The sequence below is a fragment of the Lissotriton helveticus genome, chromosome 12 (genome assembly GCF_964261635.1).
Source record: "Lissotriton helveticus chromosome 12, aLisHel1.1, whole genome shotgun sequence".
Classification (NCBI taxonomy): domain Eukaryota; kingdom Metazoa; phylum Chordata; class Amphibia; order Caudata; family Salamandridae; genus Lissotriton; species Lissotriton helveticus.
This window is the reverse complement of record NC_136073.1, coordinates 787,292,080-787,306,606: the sequence shown is the minus strand read 5'-3', so window position 1 is coordinate 787,306,606 and position 14,527 is coordinate 787,292,080. Positions and strand designations below refer to the sequence as shown.

Here is a 14,527-nt window from a genome sequence, read left to right as displayed (position 1 = left end):
GACCAATAGGACGCATAGAATCTGCTGTGGCAAATTCAGAGGAGAACCATTCCAGCTTCCCTGCAGAGTCCCTCAGGGGTCCTCCCTCAGTCCTACCCTTTTTAACTTCTATGTTGCCCCCCCCCCCCCCACCTTAGCTAGACTGGTTAGTCATTTCGCCTATCAGGTGTTGTCCTACACGGACGACATGCAAATAATTGTTTTTTTAACTGATGATTTGCCCAGTGTAGCTGACAAGTTTAAACTCTGCATGATCAGTGTCAGTACTTGGATGAAGTCGAATTATCGGAAATTAAATGCCAATAAGACATAGATCCTGGTCTTTGGAGCGCAGCAGTCAATGTGTTCGGAAATCTGGAGGCCTGAGATGTGTGGCCCTTTAGCTAAAACTGTAGGAGTCCTCTTTAACAACTTTTTCACCTTTGACACTTTTGCCAATACCATTGTAAGCTCCTGCTTTGATATCATTAAAATCCTGAAAAAGATTTTCCCTCTCATCCCAGTGGCGCTCGGAGTAGCAGTGGTCATAGCGCTAAAAACATCATGCCTTGATTATTGAAACGTCTTATATTAAATATTATTGTGTCCTCGCTCAACAGCAGCCGGTCATTTAGAACGCAGACGCGCATCTGTTTCTGAATATTCCAAAATAACTCTCACTTGCCCCAGTATTGGAACTTTCATAGATTCCCATGCTTTGTATCATTCCCCGTCGTCGGAATAGGAGCCTCGGTAGTATAAAAACCATAGAGACAAAAGAGAAACCCAGGCCCAGGCCTCATCTCATTTTGTATCCTATCACCCTCTTTTTGTAAAAAGAGACCACATTTTTGCCAGAACCAATCAGAGCAGCCTCACCCTCTGGAACCTTCCTGAGAGAGCTCAGAGCCTCAGATTTTTCTACCGCACGTTGTGCTAGGGAGTCTCCTCTGAGCTCTGCTCAGTTTTTCTCAACTTTCTGGTTGTTTCTTCTACTTTTTTCTTCAAATTCGAGATGTCTGACAAGGAGAAGAAGGCCTTGTTTAGGGCCTGTGCCTCTTGTGGGAAAAAACGTCTGTTTGTGGAGGACAAGCATGAGAACTGTATTTACTGCTTGTATCCGGACCACAAGGCCCCAGACTGCAAGATCTGCAGGACCTTCTCCACCAAGATTCTTCGTGACAGAGAGGGTTGTCTGTTAACCTGGCTGCAGAAAATGAAGACTCGCAAGGAGGTGATCTCTTCAGATGAGGAGGATTCCACATCTTTTGCTTCCTCCCATCGATCAAGAAAGAGGGGTAGGTCTCCTACTGCAGCTTCTACATCGGAGGCCCCTCTTCATGCCTCTCACAAGATCTCTGATAGGTCTGAGCAGGCTGGTCCCCTTCAATCTCCTCACGGAAGTGAAAAGGAGAGGCAGGGACAGGCTGCTGGTGGTGTTAAAGCCTTGAAGGACAAAAAGGAAGCTGTTCTTCCTTCTCCTCCGTCCAAGAAGAGTAAATCCAGTGACAAGCACCTTGCTGTCACTTCTGGCTCTGCTCAGGACAAAAACAGCGTCCGTCGACGACGAAAACACCAGGTACGTCGACAACAGTTCCATCAGTGAAAGTTCCCGCTCTTTCTGTTCCACCGTCGGCGGGATCGTCGACGGCAGGGGTGTCTACGACGACATCGTCGACGTTCAAGATCCCAAGTTCGTCGACGCTGACGACGGCCACGTTGACGACGGTGACGAGCAAGCTGCTGTCGACGGCCGCGCCGACAACGAAAACAACGTCGACGACGACCACCACTTCCACACCGACGAGGATGGTGATGACGACGAGTTCGTCTACGAGACCGTCGACGACATCGTCGACGGTGAAGATTGTGTCGACGAAGTCTGTAATCCCGTCGACGATTCCGCCGACGACCGGGGCGCCGGTGACGACGGCACCGTCGACGAGCCCGTCGACGGGCCAAAGAGTGGTGTTAAGTATTCGGAAGATGAAAATTACACCGGAGATGACTTCTCCACGACGAGTGTCTCACCATGTGCCAACAATGCTGTTGGATGATGATTCTGAGGAGGATGAGATAGAGGAAGATGACACTTATGGCCCTGCATATAGTCCATCAGAATTGCATGTCAAGATGCAGGACACGGACACGGAGGAGTATGTTGAGCGGGCGGATGCCCAGCTTATCCACCCATATGGTCAGGAGGAACGACGCACGCCGGTCTTGGGACAGGGCATGGTGGCCATGCCCTCTTCACTTATTTCTGATTTGCAGATGATGCTTCAAGATTATCGCCAGCGGTTCCCGTCTGAGCAGCCGGGACACTCTGCATCTACTGCTCCTCCCGTCCTACCTCAGGTACAACCGACTACTAGTCTTCCAGTGAGGTCCTCTTCACCACCGCCGAGGCCAGCGTTGGTGCGTGTCCGTACTCCGGATCCCTTACCAGTTCAGACGGTCCCTCAGGATACCTCTTCGGATGAGGAGGTGATACAGGTGGACACTGGGGTTGACCCGTTGCAGGACCCTGACTTGGATCAGGGGGACAGTGCACCGCATGATCCGGACGCCTCTAGTCGTGACACGTCCGTCTCCCCTCCGGTGGATATAGGGGGTTTTCATCATCTGATGGAGCGGGCAGCTAAGAGGTTTGGTTTACCTATATCAAAAGAGGAATCTGAATGTTTCCTTTATGACTTTAAAGAACAATATCAAAGATCCGTCAAGTCTATTCCCATTATCGAACATGTATGGGAGGAGGGCATGAAGATCATGTAGAGTCCAGCCACGGTGATTCCAGTACTCCCCAGGCTGGAAAAGAAATATAAAGCTCCGGAAGGCAGTCCAGCTTGCCTCCTTGGTCAACCAAAGCCTGACTCAGTGATCTCTCAGGCGGCACAGAGCAAGTCAAAGAATCCGTCCACTCCGTTGACCACACCTCCGGACAAAGACGGCAGACGTCTTGATAATGTTGGAAAGCGTTTTTCCTCTATGGCCAGTTTACTAGTTCGGGCGGCAAATGCACTTGCCATCTTGGGCCGTTACGACCGCCAGATGTGGTGCGACATGGAACCCTTCGTGGAACTGTTACCTGAGCCCACTAAGGAGGAAGCCAGGAAGGTACTGGCAGAAGGAGAAAAATCTTCTGCAGAAGTAATTGACTGCGCAATGGACATTGCTTCCACGGCGTTTCGAGCCTTGGCCGGCTCCGCTGTGTTACGGCGTCAGGGTTGGCTGAAGGCCACCTGGTTTCGGCAGGAGGTCCAGAACAGAATCCTAGATCTCCCATTTGATGGGGAGATGCTGTTCGGGAAACATGTGGACGATACCCTGCAGAATATAAAGAAGGACACGGACACAGCAAAGTCCTTGGGCTCGCTCACCTATCGCAAGGTCCCCTTTAGGGGCGCACGAGGTAGAGGATTTGTGTCTTACAGAGGAAACCAACAACGATATTCCTCGCAGTCTTCTCAGTCCTACAAACCACAATACTCGAATCAGCGACAAGGACAGTCAGCATCTTTCTCTCGTAACCCTCCGCGAGGCCGGCAACATCGACAAGGTCGCGATAACACCAAAAGACAATAGCGGCCTCCCGGCTCTACCTACTGTTCCTCCCCTCCCGATCACATCAGTCGGGGGCAGGATATCACTTTGTCTGGACAGTTGGAAGTCAATAACATCGGACCAGTGGGTCCTCAACATCGTAGAGAGTGGACATACGTTGGAGTTTCACAACTTCCCTCCAACGCGAGCTCCGGACGCCGTCCGCACAGGACATCTGGGATTACTCCACCTAGAAGCCCATCAATTGTTCCTCAAAGGAGCGATAGAACGGGTCCCACTCTCTCAGAGGGGCCTGGGGTTCTATTCAAGATTCTTCCTGGTGCGGAAGACGAAAGACACTTGGCGTCCCATCCTAGATCTTCGGGAGCTCAACACCTATCTCGTGAAACTCTCCTTCAGGATGGTCACTCTCCAGGAAATTCTTCCTCTCTTGAATCCGGGCGACTTCTTGGCGTCGCTGGATTTAGAAGACGCATATTTCCATATTCCAATACACCCAGCTCACAGACAATACCTTCGCTTTACAGTGGGCAAGAGCCATTTCCAGTTCAAAGTGCTTCCATTCGACCTTCGGTCGGCACCGAGAGTGTTCACCAAGGTATTGGCACCGGTGGCGGCTTTTCTTCGAAGGCAATCTCTCGAGGTCTTCCCTTACTTGGACGACTGGCTCGTCAAAGCACCATCGTTCCAGGAAGCTTCGCAAGCAGTGTCTACTTGCCTCCATCTGTTCCGCTGCCTGGGCCTTCAGTTGAACGAAAGCAAGTCAGTCCTACTGCCTTCCAGGACTGCCAGGTTCCTGGGGTCCGTGTTGGACACCACGCAATGTACAGCTCGTCCATCAGAGGAACGACAACAAAGGTTAATGGTTTCAGCTCATCTACTCTGCAGCAGAAAATTCCTGTCGGTCCGCCAATACAAATCCCTTCTCGGATCGATGTCATCCTGCATGCCATTAATACCGCATTGCAGGTTACGAATGCGTCCTCTGCAGGAGGAGCTAGACAAGCAATGGCGCCAGGCAGAGGGGTCATTCAACGACAGAGTGGTCGTGACATCAGCTATGAGGACGGCAAGCGAATGGTGGCTTCAGAAAACCAATCTCACCCAAGGTCTGACGTTCAGGATCTCGCCTTCGCCCATGGTGGTGACCACAGATGCGTCGTTGGAGGGCTGGGGCGCAGTTCTCCGAGAGCTTCAGGTCAGTGGCCGCTGGAGTCTAAGTCAGCGCCAGTGCCATATCAATTTCCTCGAGCTGACAGCCATTCGGTTGGCCTTGCAAGCTTTTCTGCCCAGAGTGGGCAACCGTTCAGTGCTGGTCCGGACGGACAATACGACGGCCATGCACTATGTAAACAAACAAGGAGGTACCAAATCACAGACTCTGTCCGCGGAAGCTCAACGGATTTGGGATTTCGCGATTCTCAACAACATCGCTCTGAGAGCCGAGCACCTGGCGGGAACTCTCAATGTCCAGGCGGACGCCTTGAGTCGCCAGACGGAAGTAACTCACGAGTGGGAGTTGAATCAATCCATTCTAGACGGAGTGTTCTCAGTTTGGGGGACGCCTGCCATCGACCTCTTTGCTTCGCCGGAGAACGCCAAATGCCGGTTCTACGCAAGCAAGGTTCACCATCAGGGGTCCCTAGGGAACGTTCTTTCGATGGCCTGGTACAGCGCGTTCTTTTACGCTTTTCCTCCCATTCCCCTCATTCCTCGAGTTCTCAAGAAAATGAAGGCGGAACCCTGCAGGATGATTCTAATTGCTCCAGCATGGCCCAGACAATTCTGGTACACAGAACTACTGCGGCTCTCCCAAGCTCCTCCAATTCAGTTGAAGCCCATTCCGTCTCTCTTGTCCAGGACACAGGGGCAAGTGTTCCACCCGGATCCGAGATCCCTCCACTTGACGGCGTGGCTCCTGAACACAGAGAATTCAGTCATCTAACACTGTCTCAGGAATGCAGAGAGGTCTTGGCTCAGGCCTGAGCACCAAGTACCAATAAAACTTACAAGGCAAAATGGAAGAGATTCTGCTTGTGGTGTCAACGGGAGGGTCTCCATCCTTACACTTCCCAACCTCATCAGTTGTTGCCGTATTTGCTATCTCTGGCTAAGTCTGGCTTGGCAAATTCATCGATCAAGGTGCATCTGGCAGCCATATCAAGGTATCGGCGCAGTTCCTCAGGTCCTTCCTTATGGTCCTCTAGGGTTGTGAAACAATTCTTGAAAGGATTATTCCGGATGTATCCGCCAGTCCGACCTCCTCCTCCAGTGTGGCAACTCAACCTGGTATTGGCACAACTCATGAAAGCTCCGTTTGAGCCTGTGCACAAAGCAGACTTGAAGTTCCTATCTTGGAAGCTGGCCCTCCTTCTGGCCCTCACATCAGCGAGGCGGGTGGGTGAGCTTCAGGCGCTTTCCATAGTACATCCATTCCTGCAATTTACACGACAAGGTCTGGTTCTTCGGACCAATCCCAAATTCATCCCGAAAGTACCATCTGAGTTCCACTTGAATGAACCGGTGATCCTGAAAACCTTCTTTCCACACCCTTCTACACCGGCGGAGCGGACGCTCCATTCTTTGGACGTTCAACGATGCTTAAAGTTTTACTTGGAGCGCACACGTCCCTTTCGGAAGTCAACTCAGTTGTTTGTGTCCTACAGCGCACCTCGCAAGGGGTTGCCTTTGACAAAGAGTGGCATTTCTCGCTGGATCTCCAGTGCGATTCAGTTCTGTCATCAGGAGGCCGGCAAGCCACTGGACGGAAGAGTCCGTGCACATTCCACAAGGTCGATGGCTTCCTCTGTGGCTCTCTTTTCAGGAGTGGCCATTAAGGACATCTGCAGGGCAGCTACGTGGAGCAGTACGCATACCTTCACGAAACACTACTGCCTGGAGTCGGCAGGACGAGATGATGCGGCTGTTGGTCAGGCAGTCCTGCGGAATCTGTTTCATTGAGAGGTGAGCTTTCCCTACGATCCCTCCATCCTGGTGAGCACATTTTGTTGGTTTTTACTATGTTTTCTATATTGTTTCTATGGTTATGTGATGCCATGTATTTACAAAATGTGTTCTTGGTAAATTACTGCTAACTATTCTGATACAAAGCATGGGAATCTATGAAAGTTCCAATACTGGGGCAAGAAAACAAGTTACTTACCTGTAACTTTGGTTCCCCAGTATTGGTAACTTTCATAGATTCCCATGCGCCCACCCGCCTCCCCGGGGAAAGCTCAGCCTTGTTACAGAGTTAGTGGCGGTTTGCACAACGGCTACGAAAATCTGAGGCTCTGAGCTCTCTCAGGAAGGTTCCAGAGGGTGAGGCTGCTCTGATTGGTTCTGGCAAAAATTTGGTCTCTTTTTACAAAAAGAGGGTGATAGGATACAAAATGAGATGAGGCCTGGGCCTGGGTTTCTCTTTTGTCTCTATGGTTTTTATACTACCGAGGCTCCCATTCCGACGACGGGGAATGATACAAAGCATGGGAATCTATGAAAGTTACCAATACTGGGGAACCAAAGTTACAGGTAAGTAACTTGTTTTCTTCACTTGTTTCCTGTTAGAAAGAGTTGACATTCAAGGCACTCTACGTGGTATTTCAGGCTCTTCATCACCAGGGATCTGTTCCCCTAAGAACAGCTTTTCACTGGTACATGCCTTAAAAACACCTTAGATCATCATCCATTATGAAGGTGACCATTCCAAGATTTAGGAAAGCCAGATACGGCGGCTGCTTCTTCTCAATAGCTACAGCCACACTGTAGAACACTGCCCACTCATACTGCGAGTCTGGATTATTGTGCAGCATTCCAGAAGCAATTGAAAACTTGGCTTGTTTCCCTTCCTTGATGGTAGCTCTTTTGGATTTAGCGGGTGCTCCTTTCCTTTACAATTTTTTGACACCATTGCATAATGCGCTCTATAGGTTTCCTTCCATTCCATTTGACCCTGTACAGTACTCCTCCGCCTTTTGGCTGAGTTTGAGCTATAAAAATAACACATGCATCCCTTTATACATGCTTGAACTTAGAACAAATGCTCATAAACCTTAACATATGAGCTTGTCCTACATCTCTCTCAGCATTTAATGTTAGATACACCCTGAGGTGGTACTTCTTTGTTCAATACTGTAGTTAGGGAGGGGATGAACGCTCTTGATATGATTACTTGCTGGTACATGTCACTGCTCTATTGTGTTTGTCTTTATTGAAGCCCTCTCCTGACACTATTCACAGTGGTCTGTCCTCCTGTGTGTCCTGTCTTGAAATAGATAAGGCAGGGACTGATGATATTGACAAGGGGTAATGAACGCTATGACAGCAAAAAGGCTCAGTTCAGTTTGGTTACTTATTTTCAGTTTTTCACTTTTACCACTCTTTCACTTCCACCTCTCTTATAGCTCTTCTAGTTTATCTTCATATTCACAATATTTCTTATTTTTTGTACCATTTTCTCTACTACTACTATTACTACTACTCTCCTTCTGACATTTTCTTTTTTGCCACTAGCTTACCTCTTCACACTCACTTTAATTTCTCTGATCCGCCCTTCTTTTTCACATCTCTCCATCTCTTTCTCTTACTGCTCCTCTCATTCTCTCTTTAGATCTTGCTGTCAAGCTGCTCCTTGTGCCAGAGTTGTAACTCTCTAGTGTATGACGAGGAGATCATGGCAGGGTGGACACCAGACGACTCCAACCTCAAGACCACCTGCCCCTTCTGTGACCACCCTTTTGTACCCTTCCTTAACATCGAGATCACAGATTACCAAGCCCAACCAAGGTACTGCCCTGCTGGTCCTCCGGTCCCTTCACCTTCTCTGTTTTGTTGTAAATTGTCTGTGTTCTCATTGTCCATTCCCTTTCCAAACTGTGGGGTGTTACAATTTTGTATTGTAGCCTAGAGAATGAAATTCATGTCTTGCAACTGTAAGTCATGCTTTTGCACTGTAGGTGTGGGCTATTACTTGTATGTACTGGAGACATATTCTTTCTAGTCTCTGGGCCTCTCCCATGCTGTCTTTTTCTGCCTGACTCTCTTTCTGTCTGTCTTTACCACTCCCTTTGTTTGATCCTGTATCTTAAAATCCCTTTGACTTTGTGTGTAACTGTTCAGCATTTTGTTTTGCACCTCTGTCTTCTTTATACTCTTAACTTGTTATTTTCCATCCCTTTTGCTGATTTTTCCTTTTCCCCTCTTTACTTTTGTCCTCTTTACCAGTCTGCCTCTAGCTGTCTTTGCCCTTCCCCATCTGTTTGCCCTTTGCCCCTCCCCTTCTACCATCCCCTTTTCGTTGGTCTCAGATTGTTTTGTTTGCCACTGCCTGCTGTGTTTGTCCGGCCATCTCACTGTCTTGCAGTGTCTTTTAGGCTCCCCAGAATATGAGGCTCCCCGTTCTATATCTGTTTGTCTTTTCTTTCTTCACATCACCTCTTTGTACCACCTACATTTAATGTAACCAGGTATATTTTTCATCTTATTTTTTTCTTTTGTGGAGCTTTGATAATAAATGGTAGATTGATTATTGTATTTGTTTTCAGTTGCTCTGGAATGCTATCTGCTTCAGAAGAAGGCAGCGCGGCTCCAGTTCCTGGAGGTCAAGGGCCTGTGTTAAGTGACCGATACCAGTGCTTAGCCCTTGATGAAGAAGAGTCAGAAATCGGCACTGGGGTGTGTAACGGCTGCAGTGACGACATGGTAGGAGGCCTTTAGGTTCAGAAGACAGTGGTGGAGCACTGAACCTATGTTTGTTGGAGATAACTTCAACACAAGATTGAGGGGTTAAGAAACAACAGAATCTAGGCTTAAAAATGGGCTGGCAGGTCAGACCCACATGTTTGCAGAAATGTGTCATTTAAGGGTCCAACCAGAGGTGATCTTCTTTATATTGTCTTTGGGCAATTTGGTAGCCGAACTGACCCTGTTGGAGACCTATAAAGTTGGGACAGAATCAGGCGTTGCGATTTGAAAGAATATGTGTTGTTTGCTCTTGTTACCTGCCTTGCTTAATAATGGTTTAAACCAAAAACATAATGAAGATTTTTGTATTAAAAATGACATCAGATGATTTCCCTATTACTGAGCTGTAGATATCAAGTATATTCTTCGTAATTTAGCCCTTACATGCTACTGCATTCAAAATACACAAAGATAGCTTGTAAAACAGTAACAAAAAGATGTACCTTCTTGTACCCATGCTCCTAAATCTTATAAACGGGTATGAGCCTTTCTGACCAGACTCATCATTCCATGACCTTTGTCTTTTCCCGCAGGTTTCAGGTAGTCCGAATCCAAACTCCGAACTAGTTACTGTGCCCTATCTGAGCCCCCTGGTGCTAAGGAAAGAACTGGAGAGCTTATTGGAGAATGAAGGAGGAGATTTTTTGTCTCAGCCTGAGCTGGTGAACAGTCACCCCATTATCTACTGGAACCTGGTTTGGTACTTCCAGCGCTTGGCATTACCAAGCAATCTGCTTCAACTTGTGATGTCTTCCAAACACGTCAGACATAGCCTCCAGGTACTGTGTTGTTCTCGTCTACCTTTAGTTTTTTTTTATGGATAGGGCAATAATTGTACATTGTTAAAATATGTTATATCTTTCTGGAGCCCTCACTTTTTTAAAGACTTTACCAGTGTTAGGAAGACCTCAGCGACATTATAAGTATTGGTATCTGCTGCCAAGTATGTGCTGCTTCTTGTAGAAATCCATTACGTCTTCCTATTTTAATTCTTTCTGTCACAGTCTGACAAGGTGGTATCTTGTCTATTCCTCTGCTTGCCTTCCTTTTCAAATTGTACTTATCTGTATGGAGCACAGCTGCACGTTCCAGAAGTGATATAAGAGTTTCAGTAGGGTCATAACGGTCTGTTCCAGTGGTAGGTTTTTGATCTGCCTGCTTCAGGTTTCTCGTGTCTGCCTGCTCCTGTGGCCTATCATCTGCTGCTGTGGTGTAAGAACTGCATCTTTAAATGTGACTCGTTGGAAAAAGAATATGTGTACATCATTGAAAGATGCACTTGTGCCACAGCTCCTTGTTCCTACAGTACCACAACTCCCGATTATGTGGCTCCTTGTGACCCACATGTTCAGTTCAAGTGGTCCCACATCCCTGTTGCAAGGGTGCCTGATCCCTCCATTCCAAGGGTTACCTCATCTTCATTGTAGAGACTTGACCTTGCCTGTTCTCTAGGGATGCCCATCTTTGTACCATAAATGACACTTCCTGTTCCTGTGCCTCCACATCCCATTGTTCTAGTGGCTTCAGGTCTTCTGATCCAATAGCACCACAGCTCTTGTTCCCTTGGTACCACATCTACTTTTCTAGTAGCTTCACATCCATCTCTTGTTACAATGGTACCACATCTTCCTCCCTATGGCATCACATCTCCTTTCCAAGGCAATTCACTTCCTTCTTGCTGCATCCCATTTCTTGGTTCCTGTGACTACACATCTTGCTTACATTGTTGCTAAACTGCCTCTACTAGTAGTGCAAGGTCTACAAATCACCGTTATATAATCTGTCAGGTAGTTTAATGCCTGCTCCAAAGTTACAGAATGCCCTCCTGTTAGTCTCCACATATCACAATGCTGACATTTAGAAACGGTGTAAACCAGATGCCGATGTGTTTTGTAGTTCTAATTTTCAGTGCCACCCTCACGTCATTAGACAATTACGTTTTCTGAGGTTATTTATCATTACCAACTGGTCATTCGGTTCCAAGAATTTCACAAGCCTGTTCTGTCTTTTCCAGATTGAACCCCTCTGGTCCCAACAGGATAGCCCGCAGGTTGTAGTCCATTTGATGTGGGACAGCTTGACTCCAGAACCTGATGGATGGCCTCCCCTTTTTGCTCTATGGAGGTTACACAGTAAGTATTACTTTTTGGGGATGAGTTTTGAATTATACAGGAGTGTTGACTGATCGATTACATTTTTCTTTTGTTCTGCAGGTAACATCCCAATTCGTGCTCAATGCTGGCGGCGTCATAACCATCCTTTCACTCTTGTTTTCCTCGAAGAGATTCTGCGGCACGTGGGACTCAACGAAGTCCATAAAGCCATTTCTCTGTTTATGGACACAATAGCCAACCAGCTTTCTCCGCCACGAATCCAAAGGTACAACAATATCATAATACACTGCTACTTGCTCCCCTTCCCAACCACCTCTTTTTCACTCTCCTATTCCTCCTCCACCTATTATACTTCCTTCCACATCATGTACCACTACCTCTTTTACTTCCTTTGTCACCACCTCGCCTACTCCTCTTTTTCCATGACCACTTCTTCCACGTCCTCCTCCTCATCACCACCGTATCTACATATTCTTCCATAATTACCTATTGTGATTTATCTGCTTCCATTGTCTCTTTTTCCACCTCTTTCAAATGTTCTTATCCTGCACATCCTTCACCATCTCTTCTACCTCATCTCCCACTGTTGCAGTTTCATTGCACCTCTTATATTTCGTGTTGCACCAGAATCTGTCTCTTCTTCCGTCAACTGACCAGTAACATCCTCTTCTTCCATCATTGCCCCCTGCTCTTTTATCACAAGCGTCTTTTTCAACAGCTGCTTATTTCTTTACGTTCACTAAATTCTCCTGAAGATGATGTTCCAACCTGTACTGCCACAATTCCATATTTAGTTTTTTCAAACTGCATAAAACATAATAAACATCAAGACCAAACAGCTACTATTAGTAGAAGCAACCCAGAGAACACAATTGAATTACTCCTGAGCTTAGTAAGATGTAGAAAGCTAATATGCATGGGCAATATCCACTTCATTACAGAACAATTTATTCCATGTCTGTTGACAGCGGTAAGTAGTTTTTTTCCCCCACAAACGCATAGTGAGCTTTCCCAGCTGGCTTGTTCACATGACAAAGAAATGCTGAAGCATTCCTTAATGCAGAACACCAAATCAAGCACAAATGGGAATCATTTCAAGTTTAAAAGTAGACAAACTAACAGTTACCGCTAGACAGCCATTAAATTATGAACCATGAGTTCCAAGTTCTCAATATACTGCATCACTCTGCCTCTTTGGTTGTTCATTTGTACGTAACCTGTAACATCTGTAAATTTGGAACATAGTGGTTGAACTGGCATAGGATAGAAAATGAATAGGTAACTGGAGTAAATAATTACCTCATGTCCTTTGTGACTTCCTTTAGCCTTGTTCTTTTTCCATGACTCAAAAAGAGATTTTTTTGCTCAGTGTGTGTGTGTGAGTAGTTTTCTTGCTCCTTTTTTTCCCTGCAATACTAAGGACCCGAATTACAAGTTGGCTGGAATTTGGTGTGTGATGACTGGGGAGGGAATTTCCAGATACACGGATATCCGTGCCCCAAATGCCAGCCATTTCGAGTTTTGTCCCTGGAATGGGGCAATAATGACACATACGAGGAAAGTTCTGTTAGAGACTTCTAACCACCTTTTCCTCACTTTAGAATATTCCCTGGCGTCAGTCTGGATCTTGAAAATCTTAAGCAGTACTCCGTTTGCCGGTGGGTGGCGTCTATTAGCTTTGCGTCAATGTCCTCCACGTCAGAAGTGACGTCACGGTACCCATATGTACACCATCCCTACACACTGATATCAGTTTCTTTTTAGGTTGAGCCTGGTCTGCGCATGCGCTGGTCTGCGAGGCATGCTGTATTCGGAGTATGGAGGTAAAGCTCCGCCCACATTTTTCATTGATTTGTGTCATTGTCCTCTGTAGATGCTAGCTTCTGATTCGTTAATTGGTAGTCCCTCCTTAGTACCGGCTTGTCTTCATTTGTCACCTCCCATGGCGACACCCCCTGTTACGTGTGTTGTTGCCCGGTAGGCTTTAATTACAGCCTCCAGGCACTATTTTGTTTAATGATTTTTCCTGCCTTCTTGCGGGACACGCTCTTTCGTAGGGCTTCATTTACCTTTTATTTTTCCTTGGCGGCCTGTGAATTCTTCATTGCTTTATGTTGGTGTACATGCCTCAGTCAGGAGGAGTGCTGTACTTCAGAAGAGGGGTTACCCTGTTGCAGTGAGGGGTTCTCCTTGCCACCTGCATTCCCTGCTTGCATGAATCTGTAGACTGTAACCCTTTGGAAATCTATTTAAATATTAGTGCTGGTAGGAATAAATAAAATCACATTGCTAATAATTGTGATCTCTAAGAAAACTTTCTCTCTCGCTGGCGATGTGCTCCATTAAATGTTTAAAGAAATAGAATTGTTTGCACCTTTGAATATGTAATCTACATCTGAAATCACCCCACGAATACCAGCAAAAAGGTAGCGTTGTTGTGACAGTCAACCTAATTATTTTCAGGTAACTGAATTTAGTAAACTAAGACATAAGATAACTTATGATGCGATCGCCCTCACATGAGCAGACCGTGGTCCCAGAGAAATCCATTGTTTTCGCAAGTCCATGCTCGGCTAATTCCTCTTCTCCTCTTAATTGGCATACATCGACAAGTGTAAAGGACTAAGATACGAAATTCTCACCCGTACTCCATCAGTTTTAAGAATTCAGATAAACAAGTGAACTGATTACGCATATACCTTGTGGGGCACTAAAATCTACACTTCAGCCAGGGCTTTAAGTGGGCCTCGTCCGGCCGGTGCTCAGCACTGGCAGTTCTAAAAAGCAGGTACTGAGACGAGCCTTTATCGGGCTATCCATTTTTGCCCTCCGAATGAAAAAGAAAAAAAAAAATCTAAACTCTGCACTTCACAGCCTTCACTACCTTTAAGGTAACTTCAAAGAGATTCCTTTTTTTTTTTTAAACTCTTTATTCATGACTGTGCTCAAACAGTATATTTTACACATATCCATCATTTACATCATACAGTCTTTTCTCGTTTTCTCCCTTTAAACTATAGGCATTTGACATATTGTTTCACATATCTGTGTTCATACAGGGCGCTAATGACTTCATCTCTTAAACAATCATAGAATAGTACATTCACATGCGCGGGTCCTTCCCA

At 46.5% G+C, this 14,527-nt stretch overlaps 1 protein-coding gene across 2 annotated transcripts in view; it reads left to right on the top strand.

Moving 5' to 3' along the window:
* Positions 1-14,527, top strand: part of DENND4B (DENN domain containing 4B) — a 294,054-nt gene that overhangs the window by 216,604 nt on the left and 62,923 nt on the right. For both annotated transcript variants that reach the window (XM_078670188.1, XM_078670189.1), the window contains exons 22-26: positions 8,156-8,331; positions 9,090-9,246; positions 9,822-10,067; positions 11,303-11,420; positions 11,502-11,667. In XM_078670188.1, coding sequence (XP_078526314.1) covers positions 8,156-8,331; positions 9,090-9,246; positions 9,822-10,067; positions 11,303-11,420; positions 11,502-11,667 — 863 coding nt within the window. The remainder of the gene's footprint in view (positions 1-8,155; positions 8,332-9,089; positions 9,247-9,821; positions 10,068-11,302; positions 11,421-11,501; positions 11,668-14,527) is intronic.